Here is a 25270-nt window from a genome sequence, read left to right as displayed (position 1 = left end):
GCAGTCATACCATGTTGACAAGGTGAGCTTTGAAGAACGTGGAGAGCGCGGGTGCTTTTAGCACAGGTAAGGAATCCGGTGCTGACCGCCTTGGTTTCTCCCCCCGCGCGTCCCAGGAGAGTGTACATTTCCTACCTCGACAGCGTCCACTTCTTCCGCCCCAAGTGCTTGAGGACGGCGGTCTACTACGAAATCCTCATCGGGTATCTAGAGTATGTCAAGAAACTCGGGTAAGCATCCGAATAACATGGCATTGTTAAAAAATGGTTTAAGTTAATTCCCACTGGGATGTTGTGATAAGATATAAATTGAAACAAAAATATATAACTTTTTACCCTTTTCTCTCAGCTTTGGTTTCATCTAATAGAATTGGAACTTGACTCTCGCTGGAGAGCTTTGGTGTTACAGCCATCCCAGATTAGTTTTGTTTGTTAAGCGGTTTGGTACAGTTTTATTTCAGAGGTGATTGTTACTCGTTTAGGACCAGAACCTTGAACATTTGCATTGATCCTTTTACACCTGAGAATCAAAACCAAAGCACAGGTCTGGAGATCTGGATAGAGAAATGTGTCAGACTGGTTCCTTACACCTCACCTTGCAGGCTGTTCCGCTTTTTCTTTTTCTTTTTAATATATTTTTATTGATTTTTTACAGAGAGGGAGGGAGAGAGATGGAGAGCTAGAAACGTCGATGAGAGAGAAACACCGACCAGCTGCCTCTTGCACACCCCCTGCCCGCAACCAACATACATGCCTCTGACCGGAATCGAACCTGGGACCTTTCAGTCTGCAGACAGATGCTCTACCACTGAGCCAAACCGGTTACGGCTGTTCAGCTTTCTTATTGAAATGGATCTATTTCCGTTTGCATTGTAGCTTTCATTTGATTTTTAAATGCAAATTTGGATCTTCTCTTCCCCACCCCTCATCCCCCTTTAACAACTAGCCTCCATGGAACCTCTGAGAAGCTCTAGGCAGTGTGAGCTCCATTGTCACTGCTGTGCGCCATGTTAGTTCTGGCCTAAGAACTTGGATCTGATGCTGGATTAGCTACTTTGCATTGTCTTGGGGGCGAATCATTGGTTTCTCTTTTGACTTCACCTTGTAGCTTAGTATGCATTCTTCCCAGAATCGATGATCATTTCTGTTGAATGTTCCTTCTCTTTGTATTGTTAGTTATACCACAGGGCATATTTGGGCATGTCCCCCAAGTGAAGGAGATGACTACATTTTCCATTGCCATCCACCTGACCAGAAGATCCCCAAGCCCAAGCGACTGCAGGAGTGGTACAAGAAGATGCTGGACAAGTCCGTGTCCGAGCGGATTGTCCATGACTACAAGGTCAGGAGGGGGGGGGGAGTGATGGAGTGGAGATAATCCTGCTTCTCTGTGTTCTGCACGTCACTGTTTTAAAAAGCTGCTATGGGTTCTCCCTCTCCCATGGAACTTACACAATTATGCTACTTTTGTAAAGTGTTTTTATTTTGCTTAGATTATTAAGATGGCTTATATCTGGGAAAATGTTTAAAAACTGTTAAATCTATTGTAGTTAGTTGAATGTATCAGTGTTTAATATTCTCTCTTCTGTAGTCAAACTTTTTCAAAGTAAGAAAAACAAGAATCCTAGATCAACAATTTGTTTTAAAGACTTGACTAAGAATGTATTCTTAATAATCACTTGTTAATAATAATAGGGTCTCTCAAAATAAGAACTTGTGCTGAATATCTTACCTGTTTTTACTCTTGGGGAGGGAATCATTAGCTGGGTGTGTTCCCAGCAGCACAGCAGAATCTCTGTAGCCATGTATTATAGTTCCCGGTGTTTGTGGTTTTGTGATGTACATGTTGCTCAGTGAAAGCTGCTGGGCCTCACCTGGCACCGCCTTTGTCATCAGGAGCAGCCAGAGCCTGTGTGAGTGACGGCTCCTCTGCAGGATGGTTTACCACTTGCAAGGCAGGTAGCCTGCCTGCCTGTGTGGGTAGAGGAAAAAGAAAACCAGAAGTTTGAGACAGCCCTTTCACTGTTTATGACACTAAATGTCTTCCTGGCATGATGCTTAGATTAAAAAAAAAATCTGCCATCATTTTAGAAGACTTTTTTTTTAAATCCTCACCCAAGGGTATTTTTTCTACTGTTTTGTTGTTTTCAAAGAATAGGGGGGGACAGGGACATTGATGTGATAGGTTGCCTCCCACACGCACCCCTCCCCAGGGCCAGGGTTTGAACCTACAACCAAGGTAAGTGACCTTGACTGGGAATCGAACCCACGACCCTTGAGTGCACAGGTAGGCACTCACTACTGAACCACACTGCCAGGACTAAAGAGATTTTAATCCTTGGTGTTTCATATGTGCATTAGTTGTGACTGCTTTTGTATAATATATGCCTTTTTAAAAAAAAAAAATAGAAATTCCATTTTGTGCCTGGATATTTTCACAGGATATTTTTAAACAAGCTACTGAAGATCGGTTAACAAGTGCAAAGGAATTGCCCTACTTTGAAGGTGATTTCTGGCCCAATGTTCTGGAAGAGAGCATTAAGGAGCTGGAGCAGGAGGAGGAAGAGAGGAAGCGAGAGGAAAACACCAGTAACGAAAGCACAGATGTAAGGGCTCTTCCTTTTCCTTCCCAGCTTGTACCTTGATTCTCGTCTATAAACCAGAAGTGAGCGTAAACTTTCAGCTTGGTCTTACAGCTCTCAGGTGTGAGAGAGCTCTTTGATTTTTTGTTTGTCTTTGATAATCTTCACTGGAGGTTATTTTTAGAGGTTGGAAGGGAGGCAGGGGAAGAGAAACATCGATGTGAGGAGCCACATCAATTGGTTGCCTCCCCAACTAGGGTAGGGAACCTGTAACCCGGTAGGAATTGGAATCAATCCCATGACCCTTCAGTTTGGGGCCGACAGTCTCTGAATATCGCTGACCAGGGCTGAAAGACCTCTTTAAATTGGGAAGAAATCCTGGCTACGTTACCAAGGTCCTATTTCTGCGGTTTGAAACTCTCAGCGTGAGACCCCTTTGTAAATGGAATCTTGGGTTTCCAGTGTGGAAGCTGATCATGGAAACAGAAGGAAAACCTAATAACTGATGACCTTGATAACTGCCAATTAGAAGGGGGCTGGTAAACTTCAGTTTCTCTAACGGTCCAGATTATGGATATATTGTCTCCGACACTTTTCCCCCCTTTTATTTATTTTATTTTATTTTTTAAGTATATTTCATTGATTTTTTTTACAGAGAGGAAGGGAGAGAGATAGCTAGAAACGTCGATGAGAGAGAAACATCGACCAGCTGCCTCTTGCACATCCCCTACTGGGATGTGCCCGCAACCAATGTACATGCCCTTGACCGGAATCGAACCTGGGACCTTTCAGTCTGCAGTCAGGCGCTCTACCACTGAGCCAAACCGGTTTCGGCTTTTCCCCCCTTTTAATAACAAAAACAGGCCTGGCCACAGTTTACTAGTCCTCTGTGTACAGAGCCTGGTTTTGTAGGAGGGTCATCTAAGGAGCTTTTCCAGTCTTGTTATTTACTCACAGCATGTCTAGAATTGCCCTCATTTAGTTTGGCCTTCTAAAGTCATCCTAAGTAGCCTGTACAACTCTTTACAGCACACGTGTCAAATACAAGGCCCGCGGGCCAAATCCGTCCCGCCAGGCCTTGCAATGTGGCCCGCACCACGCTGTCATCACTGCACTCCGCTGCGTTTCCACCACAATGACAGTTTATGACTGTTCAGTAAACCATTCAGCCCGCGATTTAGGCTGGATTTTAGATTTTGGCCCCTTCTCTGATTGAGTTCGACACCCCTACTTTACAGCCTTACTGTTTAAATTCATTGATTGGATGTTTTTCAAGAGTGTTTTGTTTTTTGTTTTTTCAAGTAGACCCATAAAATTATTGAATGTGAGTATATGTCAGTGAGTCCAAGTCCTCGGCTCACCACTTCTGTGCACCCTTCACTGCCCCACACTGCCACTCCTTGTTTCCCATCCTCAATTCGGAGACAGGGTTGCTGGATCTGAAGGGTCTCCAAACTATGGGGCTCCCCTGGTCAAAAAGCTCAGACTGCCGTGGCCTTAATGAGGGGTCTCAGTGCAGGGATTCTTCACTGGGAGAAATGTTACTGTAAATAACAGCTTAAAAACAGTACAGAGCATTTGACGGAAGACATAACTCATCTCTAGTTCCAAAGAAAGGAGCCTTTTTTTACCATTCATATTATTCAATCACTTCCTAACAGAGCATTCACATTTTCTTGTCTCCTTTTTGCTATGCTACAGGTGACAAAGGGAGACAGCAAAAATGCTAAAAAGAAGAATAATAAGAAAACCAGCAAAAACAAGAGCAGCCTGAGCAGAGGCAATAAGAAGAAGCCAGGCATGCCCAACGTGTCCAACGACCTCTCGCAGAAGCTGTACGCCACCATGGAGAAGCACAAAGAGGTAAGAACAGGAGAAAAGCAGGCAGGACTTCCAGAAACGCCGCCCACCATGGTTGGCATGTACGATGTAGCCCCAGATGGGAAATTCGGGACGAGGAAGTCATTTGCATGAGAAGGAAGGAAGAGGGCAGCTAGGGTTGTGAGAGAACAGGAAAAGAAGGTTGCTTCGATTTGCAGCTGTCATGCATCTAGATGGTGTTGGATTGTGTCTGACACGGCCATGTGCTGCCTGGTGACATTTGGCCAGTGGTGGTCCCATAAGTTAAGCTGAAAAATGCCTGTCACCTTACAGCGTGACAGCTGTTGTCATAGCGCAACATCGCTCAGGTTTATGGTGCTGGCGGGCATGTACAAGCATAGCACATACATCTAGGTTTGTGTAAGTACAGTATGACGTCGCATGATGATGCATTTCTTAGAATATATCCCAGCTGTGAGGTGGCACACGACAGTGGGTTTTGAAAGCACAGTTTATCTTGTTGGTTCACCATTGTTCAGGAGATTGTCTTAAACCAAGTTCCTTAGAACACCACTGGCCGTTCCAGTTTGTCTGGAGTGGAACTTTGGCCAAACAAATGAATCAGAATGTTGACTTCACCTTCCTGAAAGGGAATTGGAAGGTGGAGAGAATTGAAGAAGAAAAGTCAAACTTTCATAAACCTCTTCTCAGAGAAGTTAAAACAATTATTTCATCATCTAAATTACCTACTTGTAGGGTGTGCTGGGGTTCTTTTTCCTTCCAACATCATCATTGGTGAGAGAAGTCTTAAAGGGTAACATGTCTGATTTGTAATGTCTCAGTTCTTCTCTGTTCAGACATCATAATCAAGTCCTTACAGGAAGTGGCTAGTTTGAGAGTTACCTATTATAGTGGTACTGACCTATATATACAGCTCTTGAAAGTATCTTTTCCCATACATCACTACTCCTTTAAATATACACTGAGTAGCCATATTATTATGATCTCTGCACGCATAATCTGGCCACTCAGTGTACATCCTCTATAATAAAAGGCTAATAAGCAAATTGTCCCCTCGACCAGATGTTCGGCCTGCCTGCTGGTCAAAGTTTCAAAGAAAGGACCCACACACACACAATTTTCTTTTATTGATTTCAAGAGAGGAAGGGAAAGAGAGAAACATCAATAATGAGAGCGAGCCACTGATTGGCTGCCTCCTGCATGTCCCCTACTGGGGATCAAGCCTGCAACCCAAGCATATGTCCTAACTGGGAATCAAACTGTGCCCTTCTGATTCATAGGTCAATGCTCAACCACTGAATCACACTAGCTGGACCCCCATGCCTTCTTTGTTGAAGGCTAAAGAAGTAAGGTCAGTCCTAGCCGGTGTGGCTCAGTGGATAGAGCGTCAGCCTGCAGACTGAAGGGTCCCGGGATCCATTCCGGCCAAGGGCACATGCCTGGGTTGCGGGCTCCATCCCCAGTAGGGGGTGTGTAGCAGGCAGCCAATCAATGATTCACTCTCATCATTGATATTTTTTTCTCTCTCTCTCTCCTTCTCCCTTCCTCTCTGAAATCAATAAAGAAAAAAAAAGTAAAGTCAGCAGGCTAGCCTACAACGATAGAGGGTTAATACCATTGCCTCAACCATGCTAATGAAACGGAAGAATTTCTTAGTTCTAATGTGTGTCTTTCTGAGATAATCATCTATTTAGAGCACATGTGTCAAACACAAGGCCCGCGGGCCAAATCCGTCCCGCCAGGCCTTGCAATGTGGCCCGCACCGCGCTGTCATCACTGCACTCCGCTGCGTTTCCACCACAATGACAGTTTATGACTGTTCAGTAAACCATTCGGCCCGCGATTTAGGCTGGATTTTAGATTTTGGCCCCTTCTCTGATTGAGTTCGACACCCCTAATTTAGAGCGATATGTAGTGTCACAAAGTTCTAACATAACAGAGCAATTGGGAAAGGTCCTGTTGTGACAGGTTTGACTTAGAATGAACAAAAATCCTACTATTTACGATTTAGGTAGTAGTAGTCACTGTGAGGAATTGAAATCTAAGGTTGTCGATTCAGGTTAGATTCCAGTTCTGCCCCTTAGCTACAGAGTGGCACACAATAGACTCAGTCATGGTGGTGGTTAGAAGGTTGGCCCTGGAGCAGATCGCCTAGGGCAGGTGTCGGCAACCTGCGGCTCCGGAGCCGCATGCGGCTCTTCGTTAAGTGAAAATAGCCTTTTTCGGCATGACCCGGTCTATAGTGTTAAGGTAAGAAACAATATGTGCAGTGTTATATTTGTTTTAAATGTCGCAATGGTTTTGCGGCTCCCAGGTTTTTGGTTTTTTTTTTCATTCGAAAACAGGTCCAAGTGGCTCTTTATGTCTTAAAGGTTGCCGACCCCTGGGGAGTCACCAGCTGGGTTTTGTTCTCTCTTTTGAGTGGGTTAGGCATTCCCCACTTGTTAGAGTGCTTTCCTCTGGTCACACTGTCAAATGCTGTTTCTTGCTTCCTGAGTGCTTCCTTGGAGCCACGATCTTAAACCCAATATTACAAAGTCCAACACCCCGTCACAGTCCTTCCTCCCTGTGCTTGTAACTCATTCTGGCATCTGTGGGTATCTGCCTCTGCCCGGTGCTCTCTTCTCCTGTGCATCTTATCTCAGTGAGTTGTTTATGCTAACATGGCTGCCCAAGCTTACAGTGAGTCTCCTGATAGTTTGCACAGTTTAGTCTCGGAAACAGGCACAGTTCAGGGGGCAGTACAGCAGCTGCTCACAGCGTCCTGGTCTCAGGAAGGCACCATTTTACATTTTATTACATTAATGAGAGTTTATAGTTTATATACTGGTTAACTGCAAACACATACATACCAGCTTCTTATTGCAGCCTTTCCACTGCTGGGAATGAGAATGGGTGTTGTGTGTGTTCAGACTTCCATGAGCAAAACATTTGCTGCTTGCTGTATCTTTCCCACCTTACTTCCAGGGAAGTTTCCTGAAGGGCCTCCTCCCACACCCTTCGTTGAGAGTCGCCAGTGGCTACCATTTTGCTGCATTTCCTCTCTCTCGGTTTCAGCAAGTGCCTTTTTTTTTCTTTTTTCTTTTTTTCTTCTTTTTTTAAATATATTTTATTGATATTTTACAGAGAGGAAAAGGGAGGGATAGAGAGTTAGAAACATCGATGAGAGAGAATCATCGATTAGCTGCCTCTTGCACACCCCCTACCGGGGATGTGCCCACAACCAAGGCACATGTCCTTGACCGGAATCGAACCCGGAACCTTTCAGTCCGCAGACCGATGCTCTATCCAATGAGCCAAACCGGTCTCGGCAGCAAGTGCCTTCCAAGAGAGAAGACACTCTGCCTGGCCAGGCGCCTGCCTCGTACTCAGGCCGCTGTCCGTGCCCGGTCCTCGCACGGCCCAGCAGCTGAGGAGCATTGTGGAGCTGCTGTGCCGTAGCTCCCAGCCCATTTCTCAGGATACAGGCATTTTGTACACGTGCGCAGGCCTTCACAAGCCTTACAAGATTTACATTTTGTACAGTTTGTCTTTTTTTTCTTCTTTCTCATGATTAGATTCAGATTAAACCACGGTTGCATCTTAAATGTAGACTTCTCTGAGGTGAAATGTCCACTGTATGTGTACTGTACCTGACCTGTTGATTCTTATAAAGAAAGTATTGAATGAGGTAGGAGAGATAGGTGTAGATCTTAGGCCCCTGTAGACAGTCTCGGAGAAGACCAGAGCCGTGAAGCAGGAGGGGACAGTGCCGCCGACTCCGTGTCCGTCGGCCTCGTGGGTCCAGTCTGGCTCACCTGTCCAGGCACTGACCGGCTCAGCGCGGTGCTCCAACTCCAGTCCGAATGAGATCGTCTGTTTTGCAGGTTTTCTTTGTCATCCGTCTCATCGCTGGCCCTGCCGCCAACTCCCTGCCTCCCGTCATTGACCCTGACCCCCTCATCCCCTGCGACCTGATGGACGGGCGGGACGCCTTTCTCACGCTCGCGAGGGACAAGCACCTGGAGTTCTCCTCCCTGCGGAGGGCGCAGTGGTCCACCATGTGCATGCTGGTGGAGCTGCACACCCAGAGCCAGGACCGCTTCGTCTACACCTGCAACGAGTGCAAGCACCACGTGGAGACGCGCTGGCACTGCACCGTCTGCGAGGTGGGTGCCAGGCCTGGCCTGCGTGTTCGATGGCAGAACCAGAGGGGCTTTTGCGCTCGAGCAGAATGTGTAACTAAAGGCCCTGTGCACGGACTCGCACCAGTGGGGTCCCTCAGCCTGGCCTGTGGTTCTCCAACATCCCCCGAGGGGTCCCGGATTGTGAGAGGGGGGTCTGGGTGTGTCACCCGAGAACCATAGCTGCCAAGTCACTGCAGCTCAGCAGCTCCTGCACTGAGCGTCCGCCCCCTGGTGGTCAGTGCGCGTCACAGATACTCGCAGAAAGGTTGCTCGGGCTTTTGTACAGATAGAAGCTTTGGAGTGACTTGTCTTGTAGTTGACCTTACACCTGTGTTTCCCCCCCAGGATTACGATTTGTGTATCACCTGCTATAACACTAAAAACCATGACCACAAAATGGAGAAACTGGGTCTCGGCTTAGATGACGAGAGCAACAACCAGCAGGCCGCCGCCACCCAGAGCCCAGGAGACTCCCGCCGCCTGAGCATCCAGCGCTGCATCCAGTCCCTGGTGCACGCCTGCCAGTGCCGCAACGCCAACTGTTCCCTGCCCTCCTGCCAGAAGATGAAACGGGTCGTGCAGCACACCAAGGGTTGCAAACGGAAAACCAACGGAGGGTGCCCCATCTGCAAGCAGCTCATCGCCCTCTGCTGCTACCATGCCAAGCACTGCCAGGAGAACAAGTGCCCTGTGCCGTTCTGCCTGAACATCAAGCAAAAGCTCCGGCAGCAGCAGCTGCAGCACCGGCTCCAGCAGGCCCAGATGCTCCGCAGGAGGATGGCCAGCATGCAGCGCACGGGTGTGGTGGGACAGCAGCAGGGCCTGCCCTCCCCGACTCCTGCCACGCCAACCACGCCGACCAGCCAACAGCCCACCACCCCGCAGACGCCCCAGCCCCAGCCCCCGTCTCAGCCGCAGCCCACCCCTCCCAACAGCATGCCGCCCTACCTGCCCAGGACTCAAGCTGCTGGCCCCGTGTCCCAAGGCAAAGCACCCGGCCAGGTGACCCCTCCGACCCCGCCTCAGGCGGCTCAGCCCCCCCTCCCGGGGCCCCCGCCGGCGGCAGTGGAGGTGGCCATGCAGATCCAGAGGGCAGCCGAGACGCAGCGCCAGATGGCCCACGTGCAGATCTTCCAGAGGCCGATCCAGCACCAGATGCCCCAGATGGCGCCCATGGCGCCCATGGGCATGAACCCACCGCCCATGGCCAGAGGCCCCAGCGGGCATTTGGAGCCCGGGATGGGGCCCCCTGGGATGCAGCAACAGCCACCGTGGGCCCAAGGAGGATTGCCTCAGCCCCAACAACTGCAGTCCGGGATGCCAAGGCCTGCCATGATGTCCGTGGCCCAGCATGGCCAGCCCTTGAACATGGCTCCCCAACCAGGATTGGGCCAGGTCGGGGTGAGCCCTCTCAAGCCAGGCACTGTGTCTCAACAAGCCTTACAGAGCCTGCTGCGGACTCTCAGGTCTCCCAGCTCTCCCCTCCAGCAGCAACAGGTGCTCAGCATCCTCCACGCCAACCCCCAGCTGCTGGCTGCATTCATCAAGCAGCGGGCTGCCAAGTACGCCAACTCCAACCCGCAGAACCTCCCTGGGCAGCCCGGCATGCCCCCGGGCCAGCCGGGGCTGCAGCCGCCCGCCATGCCTGTGCAGCAGGGGGGCCACTCCGGCCCCGCCATGCAGACCATGAGCCCCATGCAGGCGGGCGTGCAGCGGGCCGGCCTGCCCCAGCCGCAGCCGCCGATGCAGCCGCCCATGGGGGGGATGAGCCCCCAGGCCCAGCAGATGAACATGAACCACAGCGCCATGCCCGCCCAGTTCCGAGACATCCTGAGGCGGCAGCAGATGATGCAGCAGCAAGGAGCAGGGCCCGGACTTGGCCCCGGGATGGCCAACCACAGCCAGTTCCAGCAGCCCCAAGGGGTGGGCTACCCCCCGCAGCAGCAGCAGCAACAGCAGCAGAGGATGCAGCATCACATGCAGCAGATGCAACAAGGAAACATGGGACAGATGGGCCAGCTCCCCCAGGCCCTGGGAGCAGAGGCTGGAGCCAGTCTGCAGGCCTACCAGCAGCGACTCCTTCAGCAACAGATGGGGTCCCCTGCTCAGCCCAACCCCATGAGCCCCCAACAGCATATGCTCCCAAATCAGGCTCAGTCCCCTCACCTCCAAGGCCAGCAGCTCCCTCCTTCTCTCTCCAATCAAGTGCGCTCTCCCCAGCCGGTCCCTTCCCCGCGGCCGCAGTCTCAGCCCGCCCACTCCAGCCCTTCCCCGAGGATGCAGCCTCAGCCTTCTCCACACCACGTGTCCCCACAGACCAGCTCTCCGCACCCGGGCCTGGCGGCCGCCCAGGCCACCCCCATGGAACAAGGGCATTTTGCCAGCCCGGACCAGAATTCAATGCTCTCGCAGCTCACTGGCAATCCAGGCATGGCAAACCTCCATGGTGCAAGCGCCACGGACCTGGGACTCAGCACCGATAACTCAGACTTGAATTCAAACCTCTCACAGAGTACACTAGACATACACTAGACACACCTTGTAGTATTTTGGGAGCAAAAAAATTATTTTCTCTTAACAAGACTGTTTTGTACTGAAAACAATTTTTTTGAAACTTTCTTAGCCTAAAAGACAATTTTCCTTGGAACACATACGAACTGTGCAGCAGCTGTTTGTGGTTTAAAGCAAACATGCCAGATGAACCTGAGGGATGATAGACACAAAGAATATATTTTTGTTAGTGCTGGTTCCCACCAGCCCTCCCCTTCGTGTGTGTGGTTCCAGTGTGCACTGGGAGGCCTAAGGCCTGCGAAGCCACACGTGCTCCTGCCTAGCACCTCCGATAGGTTTTATTATTTTTTTTAAATTAATGAAAATATGTAATATTAATAGTTATTATTTACTGGTGCAGATGGTTGACATTTTTCCCTATTTTCCTCACTTTATGGAAGAGTTAAAAAAGAACATTTCTAAAACCAGAGGACAAAAGGGGTTAATGTTACTTTAAAATTACATTCTATATATATTATATATATATATAAATATATATAAATATATATTAAAATACCAATTTTTTCTCTGGGTGCAAAGATGTTCATTCTTTTTAAAATGTAAAATGAAAAAAAAAAAATCCTTTCCTTCCCCTCAAGTCAACTTTTGTGCTCCAGAAAATTTTCTATCCCTTAAGTCTGAGCGTAAAAACTTCAAGTATTAAAATAATTTGTACATGTAGAGAGAAAAATGACTTTTTCAAAATATACAGGGGCAGCTGCCAAATTGATGTATTATATACTGTGGTTCTGTTTCTCGGAAGATTTTTTTTTGTTATTTTTACATCTAACAGAAAAAAAAATTAAAAAGAGGGTAAGAAACACTTCCGTTGGGATGGTTTTAACATACAAATGTCCCTGGGGTTTCTCTGCTTGCTTTCTCCTCCTGACCCTGCCCCCGACACACACACACTTTCTGTAAAACTTGAAAATAGAAAGCAGAAACCCTCAACTGTTGTAAATCATGCAATTAAAATTGATTACTTATAAATATGAACTTTGGATCACTGTATAGACTTAAATTTGATTTCTTATTACCTATTGTTAAATAAACTGTGTGAGACAGACAGCTAACTTTGTTTCACTTTTTTTCCAACACAACTTTGTCTTAGAAGGCATCAGTTTAAGTCCCTGATGCGTGGGGTTCAGAGGAAAACGCAAAACCACTCATTCCAGCCTCTGGATATTCAAGTGAACTTGAAAACGGACTTGGATAAATTTGTCCACCATTCAGGGAAAAACACTGCAAGTACCAGCCAAATGTCAATTTTATCTATTGGAGTTTGTATTATTGAGCGTTTAGCATGTTCTGTGACCCCTATGGGCGATTCCTGGTTTTCCGATCAACCTCACCTTACAGGGATGAGAACAAGCCACAGCGGTTTCTTGGAAACGGAGTACTGAAGGGGCTACCGTACCTCCCTCCTGTCACACTGGTGGCCAACTGCCAACCAAGAAGACAGGCTGGGGAGGAGATGGGATGTAGTAGGAAAAGAAAATGGTTGGAAATAAGACTGGACCGCTAAGCAAGAGAGAGCTAATTGTAACAGTGAGACCGTTACATGCCAGGTATTAAAAAGAACTGAGGTGCTGGCTGGTTTGCTCAGTGGTTAGTGTTGGCCCACAGAGCAAAAGGTCCGCGGGTTCAATTCCTGGTCAAGGGCATGTACCTTGGATGCAGGTTCTCAGTCCTAATAGGGGCTTGTGTGGGAGGCAGCCAATCATGTCTCTCCCTTCCATCTAAAAATCAGTGGATATCCTAAATGAAAATCAAAATGAAATCAATGAAAATCAAAAAATATCCTAAGAATTTTTTTTTTTTAAATCTTTATTGTTCATATAAGAATTTTTTTAAAAAGCCCTAGCCGGTTTGGCTCACTGGATAGAGCATCGGCCTGTGAACTAAAGGGTCCCGAGTTCAATTCCTGGTCAAGGGCACATGCCCAGGTTGCGGGCTCAGTCAGTCCCACTGGGGAGATGTGCAGGGGCGGCCAATCAGTGATTCTCTTCATTAATGTTTCTATCTCCCACCTTTCTCTCTGAAATCAATAAAATGATTATATTTTTTTAATTTGCCCCCCTGACGTGGCTCAATGGTTGATCAACTTATGAACCAGGAGGTCATGGTTCAGTTTCCCATGAGGGCATACACCCCGGTTGTGGGTTCAGTCCCCAATGGGAGGCATGCAAGAGGCAGCCTATTGATAATTCTCATTTCGCCCTCTCTGAAATCGAGATATTTATTTTTATTAATTTTTTTTTTAATTTCAGAGAGAAAGGAAGAGGGAGAGATAGAAACATCCATGTTGAGAGGGAATCATTCATTGCTGCTTCCAAACCTGGGGCCTTTCAGTTCGCAGCCAATGCTCTATCCACTGAGCCAAACCGGTTAGGGAAAAACATATTTTTAAAAATAAAAACAGAGATAACTGATCCTCCAACTTCATATTACATTGGCTATGAACAAGTTTGAAAAATTAGAAGAATACCGTTAGCTGCTTTGACATTTGGTAAGGTCTTGTTTTTGTTATTCAAACTCCTTTTTATTCCTACTTTATATTGTCTCATCAAAAATAACTAGTATCTTAATGTGAGGTTAACCTGTCAGTATTTTAGAGCCCTCCCCGGAAAATGTGTCCAGCGCACACTGCTCAGCCAGTGGTCAGCAGCTGTCCCTGGACCTACAACCTTCCCCGCAAACACTGCACGGGACACGATGCAGGCCTGCCCTCAAGCGAGCCAGGGTGAGATCTAGAAGAGAGAGTGATGCTGAAATGGATGAAACAGTGTTCACTGGTGTATGCAGGAAGAGGTTCGGAGAATGGGGCAGGGGGCACCTGGCTAATGGGAATTGGAGATGTTTCTGGAAAGGCTAGTATTTAAATGGATCTTGGAGATGAGTGAGGAGCTGTACCCAGAAGATGCAGAATTAGATCCTGGCGAGGAAAGCACTTCAGAATCAGTGGCTGAGGCCAGACTAGATGACGGGGAATGCCTGTGGCAAAAAGACTTCCCTGTTTGCTTCCTGTTACTAGGGACCCAGGATCTGAATCCCCAAAAGAGAAATATTTAGAATTCCAAGCAGTAAATTTCCAGCTTTTATAGCTCTAGCCTCTGACCAGAGACATGTAGGTTGGCGCTTCAGACCACATTTCACTGCAATATTGTATGGAAGGGAGGGAAGAAACGTAACTCAGGGGGAAGGGGAAATAAAGCCGTCCTTGCCCCGACCAGAGAGAGTGCTAGAGACTATTCTAGAGCCAGGAATACAAGACCATGATTCCAGTTCTAATGTGTATTTGAAAATTACCACAATGGAAAGCTGGGACGAGCTCAAAGCCACAGATTGAGCTGTTTCTAACGTATCAACCTTGGAAGTGACCCACTAGGGGTGGCAGTATTCCAGGTGCTCTCACTGACTTAAGTTTTCTAAATCCCCAAACAGCCCCAACGGACAAATGAGAAAACTACAGCCAAGATGAGACAACTTGCTCAAGATCTCAGAGTCAGTCAGAGAGTTATCAGAAAGTCAAAGTCATCTCCCCTCCTGGAGAGAAGCCCGAGTGACGGCTGCAGGTTAAAACACATGACACGGATCCTCTTCCTGTCCCAAGCAAATGTAAAATACAGACTAATGAAAGGTTGGGGCTAAGGAAAATCTGAATAGCTCCTAATCTATTTAAGAAATTGGATTTATAGCCAAAACTAGTTTGGCTCAATAGATAGAGCATCGGCCTGCGGACTCAAGGGTCCCTGGTTTGATTCTGGTCAAGGGCATGTACCTTGGTTGCAGGCACATACCCAGTAGGGAGTGTGCAGGAGGCAGCTAATCGATGTTACCCTCTCATCGATGTTTCTAACTCTCTATCCCTCTCCCTTCCTCTCTGTGGAAAATGAATAAAATATATTTTTTTTAAAAGAAATTGGATTTATGCTGGAACCGGTTTGGCTCAGTGGATAGAGCGTCGGCTTGGGGACTGAAGGGTCCCGGGTTCGATTCCGGTCAAGGGCGTGTGCCTTGGCTGCGGGCATGTCCCCGGTGGGGGGTGTGCAAGAGGCGGCTGATTGATGACTCTCATCGATGTTTCTGGCTCGCTCTCTCCCTTCCTCTCTGTACAAAATCAATAAAATATATATAAAAAAAATTGGATTTATAATTAAAACCTTCCCACAAACAAAATTCCAGGACAGCCAAGGTTATGTCAATAAATTCTATTAAACAAATAAGGAAGAAATAATATAAATCATATACAAATTCTTTCAGAAAATAGCGGGAACGCTTCTAATATTATGAAATCAAGACTATCCTGATACCAAGAAAATTTTTTAATTATAAGAAAATTAAAGACCAATTGCCCTCATGAACATAATATGAAATAATCCTAAGCAAAATATTAACAAATTAAGTCCAGCAATATATTTAAAAAAAAAAAATACTGTATCATGATCAGGTTGGGTTTATCCCAAGAATTCAAGGTTTGCTTAATATTCAAAAGTCAGTTTAATCCACCATACTGACAGAAGGAAGGAGACAATATGGTCATCTCTAGATCACATATTCATAATAAAAACTCCTCAGCAAACTAGGAATAGAAGTGAACCTCATAGCCTAGAAATGTGCATCTATTAAAAAACCCAGTTAACACCATCCTTCCTATATAATAAAAGACTAATATGCAAATTGTTCAACTGGGAGTTTGACCACTCACTATGACGTAAACTGACCACAAGAGGGCGGCATGGAACACAGCAGACATCTGCAATGCTATGGTGGCCGGGGGTGGCAGTAGAGACGCTGCCTGCCCTGATGGGTCTGGATGAGAGCAGGGCTGCAGTGAGATGGTAGAGCAGGTGAGCAGGCAGCGTCAGGCCAAGGCAGGTGCGAGCAGAGGCCCAATCACTGCAATTGAGCACCCCAAAGACAAGATGGTGGAGGTAAGGGGCGGCGCCAGCCCACAGTGGGGTGCCAGGTGGGGCTGCAGGGTTGCGAGCCCGGGTGCAAGCTGGGGCCTGATCCCCGCAGGTCACCACAGGGACCCCACCCATGCATGAATTCATGCACCGGGCCTCTAGCATGTGCTAAAAGAGCAAATGCTTTGTCCCTCCTCTTAAGGAAGGAAGACTCTCCATTCTCATGAATTCTTTTCAACATTTATGTTGGATATTCTAGCCAGCAATATAAACCAAGAAAAATAAATCAAAGGCAAAATTGTTGAAAAGAAAAAAGTAGAAAAGCTGTCATAATCATATAAGTGAAAAACCCTAAAGATCTATAAAAAAAGCTACTCAAGCCGAAACCGGTTTGGCTCAGTGGACAGAGAGTCCGCTTGCGGACTGAAAGGTTCCAGGTTCGATTCTGGTCAAGGGCATGTACCTTGGTTGCAGGTACATCCCCAGTAGGGGGTGTGCAAGAGGCAGCTGATCGATGATTCTCTCTCATCGATGTTTCTTTTTTCTTTCTTTTTTTAACAGAGATCAGTTAACAAACTGCTATGTGTTTTTTTTTTTTTTTTTTAATATATTTTATTGATTTTCCAGAGAGAGGAAGGGAGAGGGATACAGAGCCAGAAATGTCAATGAGAAACATCGACCAGTTGCCGGGGATGTGCCCACAACCAAGGTACATGCCACTGACCGAAATCAAACCCGGGACGCAGCCCGACGCTCTATCCACTGAGCAAAACTGGCCTCAGCTCTCATCGATGTTTCTAACTCTCTATCCGTCTCTCTTCCTCTCTGTAAAAAAATCAATAAAATATACATTTTTTTAAAAAGCTACTCAAACTAATTAATGAGTTTAACAAGGTTGCAGGATACAAGAAAAATTCACAAAGATCGCTTGCATTTCTATATACCAGCAATTAACCGTTAGAAAATAAAACATATATTCCAGATATGAATCTCTGTCAGATATGTAGTTTGCAAATATTTTCTGCCTGTTTATGGTTTTTTCATCTTTTTAGCTGGGTTTTTACAGAGTAAAGTTTTATATTTGATGAGCTCCAATAACTTTATCATTTTCTCTTTTTTAAATCATGCTTTTGGCCCTAGCTGGTTTGGCTCAGTGGATAGCGCATCAGCCTGAGGACTGAAGGGTCCTGGGCTCCATCCCCAGTAGGAGGCCTGCAGGAGGCAGCCGATCAATGATTCTCTCACCATTGATTTTCTCTCTCTCCTCCTCCCTTCCTCTCTGAAATCAATAAAAATATATTTTAAAAAATTACTTTCTCCATTGAATTGCTTCCCCACCATTGTAAAAACTCATTTGGTTGTATTTGTGTGGCACTATTTCTGGGTTCTCCATTCTGTTCCATTGATCTGTCGGTCTATCCCTCTGCCAATACAAGCACAGTCTTGAATAATGTAGCTATAAATCTAAAATCAGATAGAGTGGTTCTTCCCACTGTATTAATCTTATTCAGAACTGTTTTAGCTCTTCTTGTTCTTTTACCTTTACATATAAATTTTAGAATAAACATATATTTACAAAAAAATCTTGCTGGGAGGCAGCTGATCAATGATTGTCTCTCGTTGATTTTCCGTCTTTCCCTTCCTCTTTGAAATCAATAAGAATATATATTTTTTAAATCTTGCTGAAGTTTTTTAATATATTTTATTTTTTACAGAGAGGAAGGGAGAGGGATAGAGAGTTAGAAACATCGATGAGAAACATCAGCTGCCTCTTGCACACCCCCTACCGGGGATATGCCCGCAACCAAGGTACATGCCCTTGGCCTGAATCAAACCTGGGACCTTTCAGTCCGCAGACTGACGCTCTACCACTGAGCCAAACCGGTTTCGGCTATCTTGCTGAAGTTTTAATAGGAATTGTGATAAAGCTCTATCAATTGAGGGAGAATTGACATCTTTACTATGTTGAATCGTCCAATCTAGGAGTGTCGAACTCAATCAGAGAAGGGGCCAAAATCTAAAATCCAGCCTAAATCGCGGGCCGAATGGTTTACTGAACAGTCATAAACTGTCATTGTGATGGAAACGCAGCGGAGTGCAGTGATGACAGCGCGGTGCGGGCCACATTGCAAGGCCTGGCGGGACGGATTTGGCCCGCGGGCCTTGTGTTTGACATATGTGGTCCAATCCATGAATACAATGTCTATTTATTTATTTATTTATTTTAAATATATTTTATTGATTTTTTACAGAGAGGAAGAGAGAGGGATAGAGTTAGAAACATCGACGAGAGAGAATCATCGATCAGTTGCCTCTTGCACACCCCCTACTGGGGATGTACCCGCAACCAAGGTATGTGCCGTTGACCAGAATCGAACCCGGGACCCTTCAGTCCGCAGGCCAACGCTCTATCCACTGAGCCAAACCGGTTTCGGCTGTTTATTTAGATCTTTGATTTCTTTCATCAGCATTTTGTAGTTTTTGGAATACAAGTCCTGGACATGTTTTCTTACATTTACCTAATTTTTCTTTCTTTCTTTTGAAATGTATTTTATTGATATTTTACAGAGAAAAAGGGAGAGGGATAGAGTTAGAGACATCGATCAGATGCCTCCTGCATACTCCCCACTGGGAATGTTTAAAAAAGAAGAAGTCCGCAGGCCTCTATCCACTGAGCCAAACCGGTTTCGGCCCAAGTGATTTTTCAATAGGTCTGGGGTGGATCTTGAAACAAAATCTGTATGATTAAAATTTCCCCCTGGTGTTTCTGATCCCTGGAATCCACTAACTTATTGGAGTAAAGGTTCCCAAGTTTTCTTCATTCACAGTGGCTCTGAGGTTTCAGTAACTGTTTCATGATATTCCTAGGCCTGCAGAAATAACTAACAGTCTGTTATTAAGAAAATAAGTCCAGCCCTAGCTGGTTTGCTCATGGTTAGAGCGTCGGCTGTGGACTGAAGGGGTCCCAGGTTTGATACCAGTAGAGGGCACATGCCCAGGTTGTGGGCTCAATCCCCAGTCCAGGGCGTGCAAGAGGCTGCCAATCAATGATTCTCTCTCATCATTGATGTTTCCATCTCTCTCTCCCTCTCTCTTCCTCTCTGAATTCAATAAAAATATATTTTTTTAAAGAAGATAAGTCCAAAGAACAGTATTTATGTCCTAAGAACTCAATGCCTTTGGGACACCACATACCTGCTTGAACGCTGGAACCACACAGGACACACATTATCGTTTCTTGTTCCATATTCATGTGTAACAATGTCCAAAACCCCAGCTTCCAATAGATGTGACATTATCAAAAGGAATGTAGAGCGAGCATTCAAAAACTGCCTCGTTAGTTTGTGCGGGATCAGACAATGTCACGTGTTGTGAGCTGACTTATGTCCACGTGTTGAAGTCCTAACCCGCAGAACCTCATTTCGACTGTGCCTGGGTCTGAAGACGGGGCCTTCGAAGAAATAGTCAAGGTCAATGCGGTCACATGGGTGGGTCTCCTCACAAGGTCCTGACTGGTGCCCTTGTGAGAGGAGATTGGATACAAACGCGCATGCACAGGGGAGAGACCACGGAAGGACACTGTGGCCACCTGTGAGCCGAAGAGAGAGGCCTCAGAAGAAACATACCCTGCCATCACCCTGGTTTTGAACTTCCAGCCTCCAGAACTATGAGAAGATTGATTCCTGTTTAAGCCCCTGGCTGTGGTATTTCGTTATGGCAACCTAACAACACACACCCGAGGGTTCCCCTAAGACTCTAAAATCCCCTCAGCACCCGTGAGTTCTCTAACTGTGAGCACGACACACAGATGGAGAACCACAACCTGGGGGCTTCCCCGTGCCCGAGCCTGACCCCCTCAAACCTCCAATGGAGGTAACGGACAGACAGCCAGGGTCCAAGTCAGCTGGCACATTTCACTCAACACAAATCCACATTTCTGCGCTCACAGCACAGCTGATTGTGGCTCAGCAGCTTGAATCCCCAGTTGGAGGTTACCCCAGGCAGTTTAGGCAGCCAGCTGGCAGGTTGCTATGGTGGCAGAGGAGAAAGCTGGTTATGACCTGGACAGATGGGGGCAGTGAGGACGCAGAACAGTGGGCACATTGGGGTGTATTTTGTGGTGAAGTTCTTATGACTCAGAACTCGCAGACGGATCTGTGAGTGGGAGAGCGCAGAGTCAAGGATAGTTCCTAGTTTGTTTACAATGGAGTCTGTGCTATTGTGACTGCACTCTTTCACTCTCACAGTTCTCATTGAGAGCCTGCTTACTGCCTGCCCTGTCCACAGTGCTGGGCTACCAGGTGGGAAAAACAGACTTCTTACTTTTGCTTGATTAAGAATGTGGATGTTGGAGCTGGACTGCCCAGGTTCAAATCCCAGCTCTGCACTTATTAGCTGTGTGGCCTTGGGCAAGTTACTTAACCTACCTCAGTTTTCTTATCTGTAAAATGGGGATAATAAAGATATCCAACTTCTATTAGAACTGTTATAGGATCAAATTAGATAATATATTAAAGCACTTAGAATAGTGCCTAACCAGTACCAGCATTTTACCGTCCAGGGAGTTTTCATTCTAGTGGAAAGAGGCAGAAAATAAGCAAACAATATTATATCATGACTGGTGACCCAGTGCACGAAATTCATGCACATTAAAAGGGGATTAGAGAAAACAATTTAATATTGCTATTTGCCCTTTCTCTATAATATAAATATCAGAGGTGAAAGAAAATTAGTAAAATGCATATGAAAACCTTCCTCCTGTCAGAGTCTGGGGCTCACCATGGACCCAGAGTCAAGTCCCAGCCCACCCACATGCACCTCAAAATCACGTGAGACCCAGACCCAGCTGCCCAACCCCCCCATTGGGCTAGATCCAGACCCGGCCAGTCCCACCCTGTTAAGCCTGCCGGGCAGGGGGCATAACCTCAGGTCCCCTGGCCTGGCACCAGGATGGGGGGCGTGGCCTGAGGTCCCCCAGCCCAAACCAGGGGGCCTGCCTTGAGGTCCTCGAGGTCCCGTCAAGCCCTGCCAGGCAGGGGGGAGGAGCAGAGCCTCAGATCGCGTCAGTCCCACCGGGCGGGGGGGTCTGCATTCCCCCAACCCAGCACTAGGGGTGCACCTTGAGGTCCCCCACCAATCCCCGCTGGGTGGGGGGCACGGCCTGAGGTCCCTGGCCTGACCCTGGGGCGGAGAGAGCAGCCTGAGGCCCCCTAGCCCAGCACCAGGACGGGGGGCACAGCTTAGCTCCCGTCAAGCCCTGCTGGGTGGGGGTGGCGTGAGGTCCCCTGGCTTGGCTCTGGGGGGGGAGCAGCCGGAGGCCGTAGCCTCGGTCCCTGCTGGTTGCTCCTTAGGGCTCCTATGGGAACGTGGCCTCCGCGTGGGTCAGCCATCTTGTGAGGAGTGATGGTCAGTCAGGAGTCTAAAAGGGCGATGGAGGACTTTGTGAACTACTTCACAAGCATGCTCCCGAGAGCCTTCCAGAGGAGATGACAGTAAACTAAGACTTACATGGCAAGGAGCCAGGCGTGAGCATATCTAGGAAAAGAATATTCTAGAAGGAAACAAATGTAAATTCCCTCAGGCAAGAACCAGTTTGTGCCAGCGACAGAAAGAAGGGCTGTGGGGCTGGAATTCAATGAGGGAGCCAATGACACTGGCGAGGCTGGCAGTGACAGATCAGGCAGGGAATTCTGTTTGGGGGCCAGAGGAGCCGGGATGTTTGAGGAGGAGGGTGGCGTGTTTGACTCACATTGAGAGGCCAGCCGCTGACTGCATGAGGTTTGGGGGCACAGAGGACGCAGGGAGACCAGGTGGGAGGCCACTGAGGGCTGCAGGCAGGGATGATGCTCCGTGTGGGTGGCAGAGACAGGCAGGACAGGCCGGGACGAGCCTTAGATGCAGCAGCAGCTGGACTTGGACTTCACAGCAGGGGCCCAGCACTGGCTCGGGGTCTCAGGGACAGCGGAGGACAGCCTGGGGCAGGGGGGCGGGGGCAGGAAGAGAACTCTGCAGGGAGTTCAGTGAAGGGGCGTGGAAACGCCCAGGAACTGGTAAAAGGTAACCGCTAACATTCAGAGCCCTTCCTGTGTGGCCAGCGGAAGTGCTTTGTGTGCATCATCTTTTTTTTTTTTTATTGATTTTTCACAGAGAGGAAGGGAGAGGGAGAGAGAGTTAGAAACATTGATGAGAGAGAAACATCGATCAGCCGCCTCCTGCACACTCCCTACTGGGAATGTGCCCACAACCAAGGTACATGCCCTTGACCGGAATCGAACCTGGGACCCTTCAGTCCGCAGGCTGACGCTCTATCCATTGAGCCACACTGGCTAGCACACGTGCATCATCTTATTTAACTTCCACAACCACTCTGAGCTAAGTATCGGTATCCCCATAGGGGAGGAGCGACTGTGTGAGGGTCACACAGTAATGGAATTCAAAGCCCATTTAAAAAATATGTGTGGCCGTAACCGATTTGGCTCAATGGATAGAGCGTCGGCTTGGGGACTGAGGCTCCTGGGTTCGATTCTGGTCAAGGGCATGTACCTTGGTTGTGGGCATATCCCCAGTAGGGGGTGTGCAGGAGGCAGCTGATCGATGACTCTCATCAATGTTTCTAACTCTCTATTCGTATCTCTCTCCCTTCCTCTCTGTACAAAATCAATAAAATATATTGAAAAAGCAAATATATGTGGGCTACCAGGTGGGAAAAACAAGCTTCTTACTTTTGCTTGATATAAAATTTCAGAGAGGGAGGGAGAGAGAAAAAGCATCAATAATGAGAGAGAATCATAGATCGGCTGCCTCCTTGTACTGGGGATCAAACCTGCAACCCAGCTCGTGCCCTGACCGGGAACTGAACCCTGACTCCTGGCTCAACCTCACCAGCTGGCGCACCGCTCCTTTGGGTGCCGGGAGTGTTACCGGAACGGGTGCTGTTGGCACCCACAGCACCCTCCCACCCTCAGAGGGGCAGGCTCAGGTAACAGCGGTTACAATGCCTTCTCCGGGCTGGGGCTGCGTGTCTGAGGCTCCCTCACCGATCTCCGTGGGATCAGCTGTGGCGTGAGGACGCAGGGCGATGCTCAGAGGCGCCTGGCACAGGCAGGCACTCGGTAAGTATCTGTCTCTGAAGCTGGATCCACCGCGGAGAAGGCGTTTGGTGAAAGGTTTTTTCCGGCACCAACAAGGCCGGCGTACCTAACTGGCCTGAGCTCCCTCTCCTCGGCTCTGGCCTCTCCCGTCCCGCCGCGGGCCGGAAGCAGCCCCCTCTCCACCTGTCCATCGTCAGCGGGCCGGTGGTCCCCACACCCTCTCTGCCTGTGTTAGTAGCAAATGTGCCCTCAAAACGGGCATCGGAAAGGCACCTGCCAGTGGACTTCACACATCCAGAAATAGTGCCACCCAATTAATGTTATTACCCTATAAATAATGTCAGCTCCTTTAACTGACACCAAATCTCTACTTACCCTTCTCGTGATCCTTCCAAGAATTTGCCAGAAGGTTGGACCTGTGGATAGAAAGGACACCAATGATTATTGCCCACCAATGCCGCCAAAATAACTGTTACCCAGAAAACCCACACATTCAGTGGAATTTTCAGAATTCAACCCACACACACACACACACACACACACACACACACACACACACACTACTTCCCCCTCCTGACTTTGCCCAAAAAGACTCCTCACGGTGGATCCAGCCCAAACCACAAAGGAACATTTAAAAAACAGAAACAATCATTAAACCGCCGGGCGGCGGTGGCTGGGAGGTGGCTGGTGTTGCGAGGCCGGTAGCTAGGAGCTGGGAGCGGGGGATGAGGTCACAGGGAGGCTGAGGGGAACTTTCTGCCCCTCACAGGCCGTCAGTTACCGGGAAGCCGGGAAGGGCCCGGGATGAGCGGTGGCGCCGCTCCATCTGCTCCCCGAGTGGATGGGCCGCGGTGGGCCGTCCCGTCTCCCTCCGGGACGGGGTGGGTCCCCCGTGGCCGCCGGGGTGGGGGGTCCCCGTGGCCGCCGGGGTGGGGGGTCCCCCGTGGCCGCCGGGGTGGGGGGGTCCCCGTGGCCGCCGGGGTGGGGGGTCCCCGTGGCCGCCGGGGGGTCCCCGTGGCCCGGCCGGGCCGGCGCTTCCACACGGCAGCGCCGCTCACTGAGCCGCTCCGGTCCGCCGGCTCCCGCGGAGGGGCCAGCGGCCGGGACCACCGCCCCCCGGTCCCCGAGGGTCCGGGCCGAGCTCCGCCACCATCAGCCTGCCCGCCGCCGCGCCACCCACCCGGGTTCGCGTCCCGCTCCGCCTCCGCCCAGTGGCGGGGCGGTGGGGGCGGCCGGGCCGGGGCGGGGCGGGGCGGTGGCCGTTGCCGGGCAGCTCAGTATCGAACCCTCCGTGCCCGGCGGTGCCCGCGCCGCGGGGCGTCCAGGCCGGGACCCGGGGCTGGGCTCGCCCCGCGCCGCCCGCTCAGCGCCCCGCCCGGGGGGTCCGGGACGGGACGGGTCGCCGTCCGCTCGGTGGCTCCAGGGGTCGCCGCCCGCCGCCCCCTCCTCCGGCCCCTCCTCCGGCCCCTCCCGCCGTCACCGACCCGCCCGCACCCGCCGGCCCGCAGCCGCGCTCCAAGCCGCGCGGCTCCCAGAAGCGGCCCCGGGACCGGCTCCGGGGGCGCGGCGGGCCGAACGGCCGGCGGTTGGCGCTCCCTCCACGCGCGCCGCCGCCACGTGACGCAGGCCCCGCCCCCGGCTGGCCCCGCCCCCGGGGCCGGGGGTAACGGGGGGTGGAGGGGGGGTCGGGTGGGCAGTGCAATCACCTCTGACCGCGGCCAGATCCCCACCCCCCACCAGGGGGCGCCAGTCCGAGCTGCCCCCATCAACCCATCTAGCAGATGAGGGGACTGAGTCCGGCCCAGGGAGCGGGGAGCGGCCCCGCCAGAGCAGTCACTGACCCTCCTTTCCGATCCGGTGATCAGAGGGCCCGGTGATCAGAGGGGCCCATGAGAGCGAGAACTCTGCTGTCCTCTCACTCACGGCTCCCTCCCCAAAGACTTTGTTAAATGTATTTTTATTCAGAGAGGAAGAGGGGGAGAGAGAGAGAAACATCAATGATGAGAGAGAATCATGGATTGGTTGCCTCCTGCACGCCCCCTACTGGGGATCAAGCCCACAACTCAGCATGTGCCCTTGTCCAGAATGGAACCTGGGACCCTTCAGTCCGCAGGCCCACACTGAGCCAAA

The 25270-nt window shown here is 49.3% G+C and overlaps 1 protein-coding gene across 5 annotated transcripts in view; it reads left to right on the top strand.

Annotated features, from left to right (window-relative positions):
* Positions 1-12207, top strand: part of EP300 (E1A binding protein p300) — a 68467-nt gene extending 56260 nt beyond the window's left edge. For all 5 annotated transcript variants that reach the window (XM_045587451.1, XM_045587450.1, XM_036454640.2 and 2 more), the window contains 6 exons: positions 117-230; positions 1176-1341; positions 2441-2605; positions 4283-4444; positions 8290-8571; positions 8935-12207. In XM_045587451.1, coding sequence (XP_045443407.1) covers positions 117-230; positions 1176-1341; positions 2441-2605; positions 4283-4444; positions 8290-8571; positions 8935-11121 — 3076 coding nt within the window. In that variant the 3' untranslated portion in view covers positions 11122-12207. The remainder of the gene's footprint in view (positions 1-116; positions 231-1175; positions 1342-2440; positions 2606-4282; positions 4445-8289; positions 8572-8934) is intronic.
* The last annotated feature ends 13063 nt before the right edge of the window (positions 12208-25270 follow it).

Source organism: Pipistrellus kuhlii, unplaced genomic scaffold (assembly GCF_014108245.1).
Source record: "Pipistrellus kuhlii isolate mPipKuh1 unplaced genomic scaffold, mPipKuh1.p scaffold_m20_p_3, whole genome shotgun sequence".
Taxonomy (NCBI): Eukaryota; Metazoa; Chordata; class Mammalia; order Chiroptera; family Vespertilionidae; genus Pipistrellus; species Pipistrellus kuhlii.
Note: the sequence above shows the minus strand (reverse complement) of the source record. Positions and strands in the feature narration are given on the sequence as shown.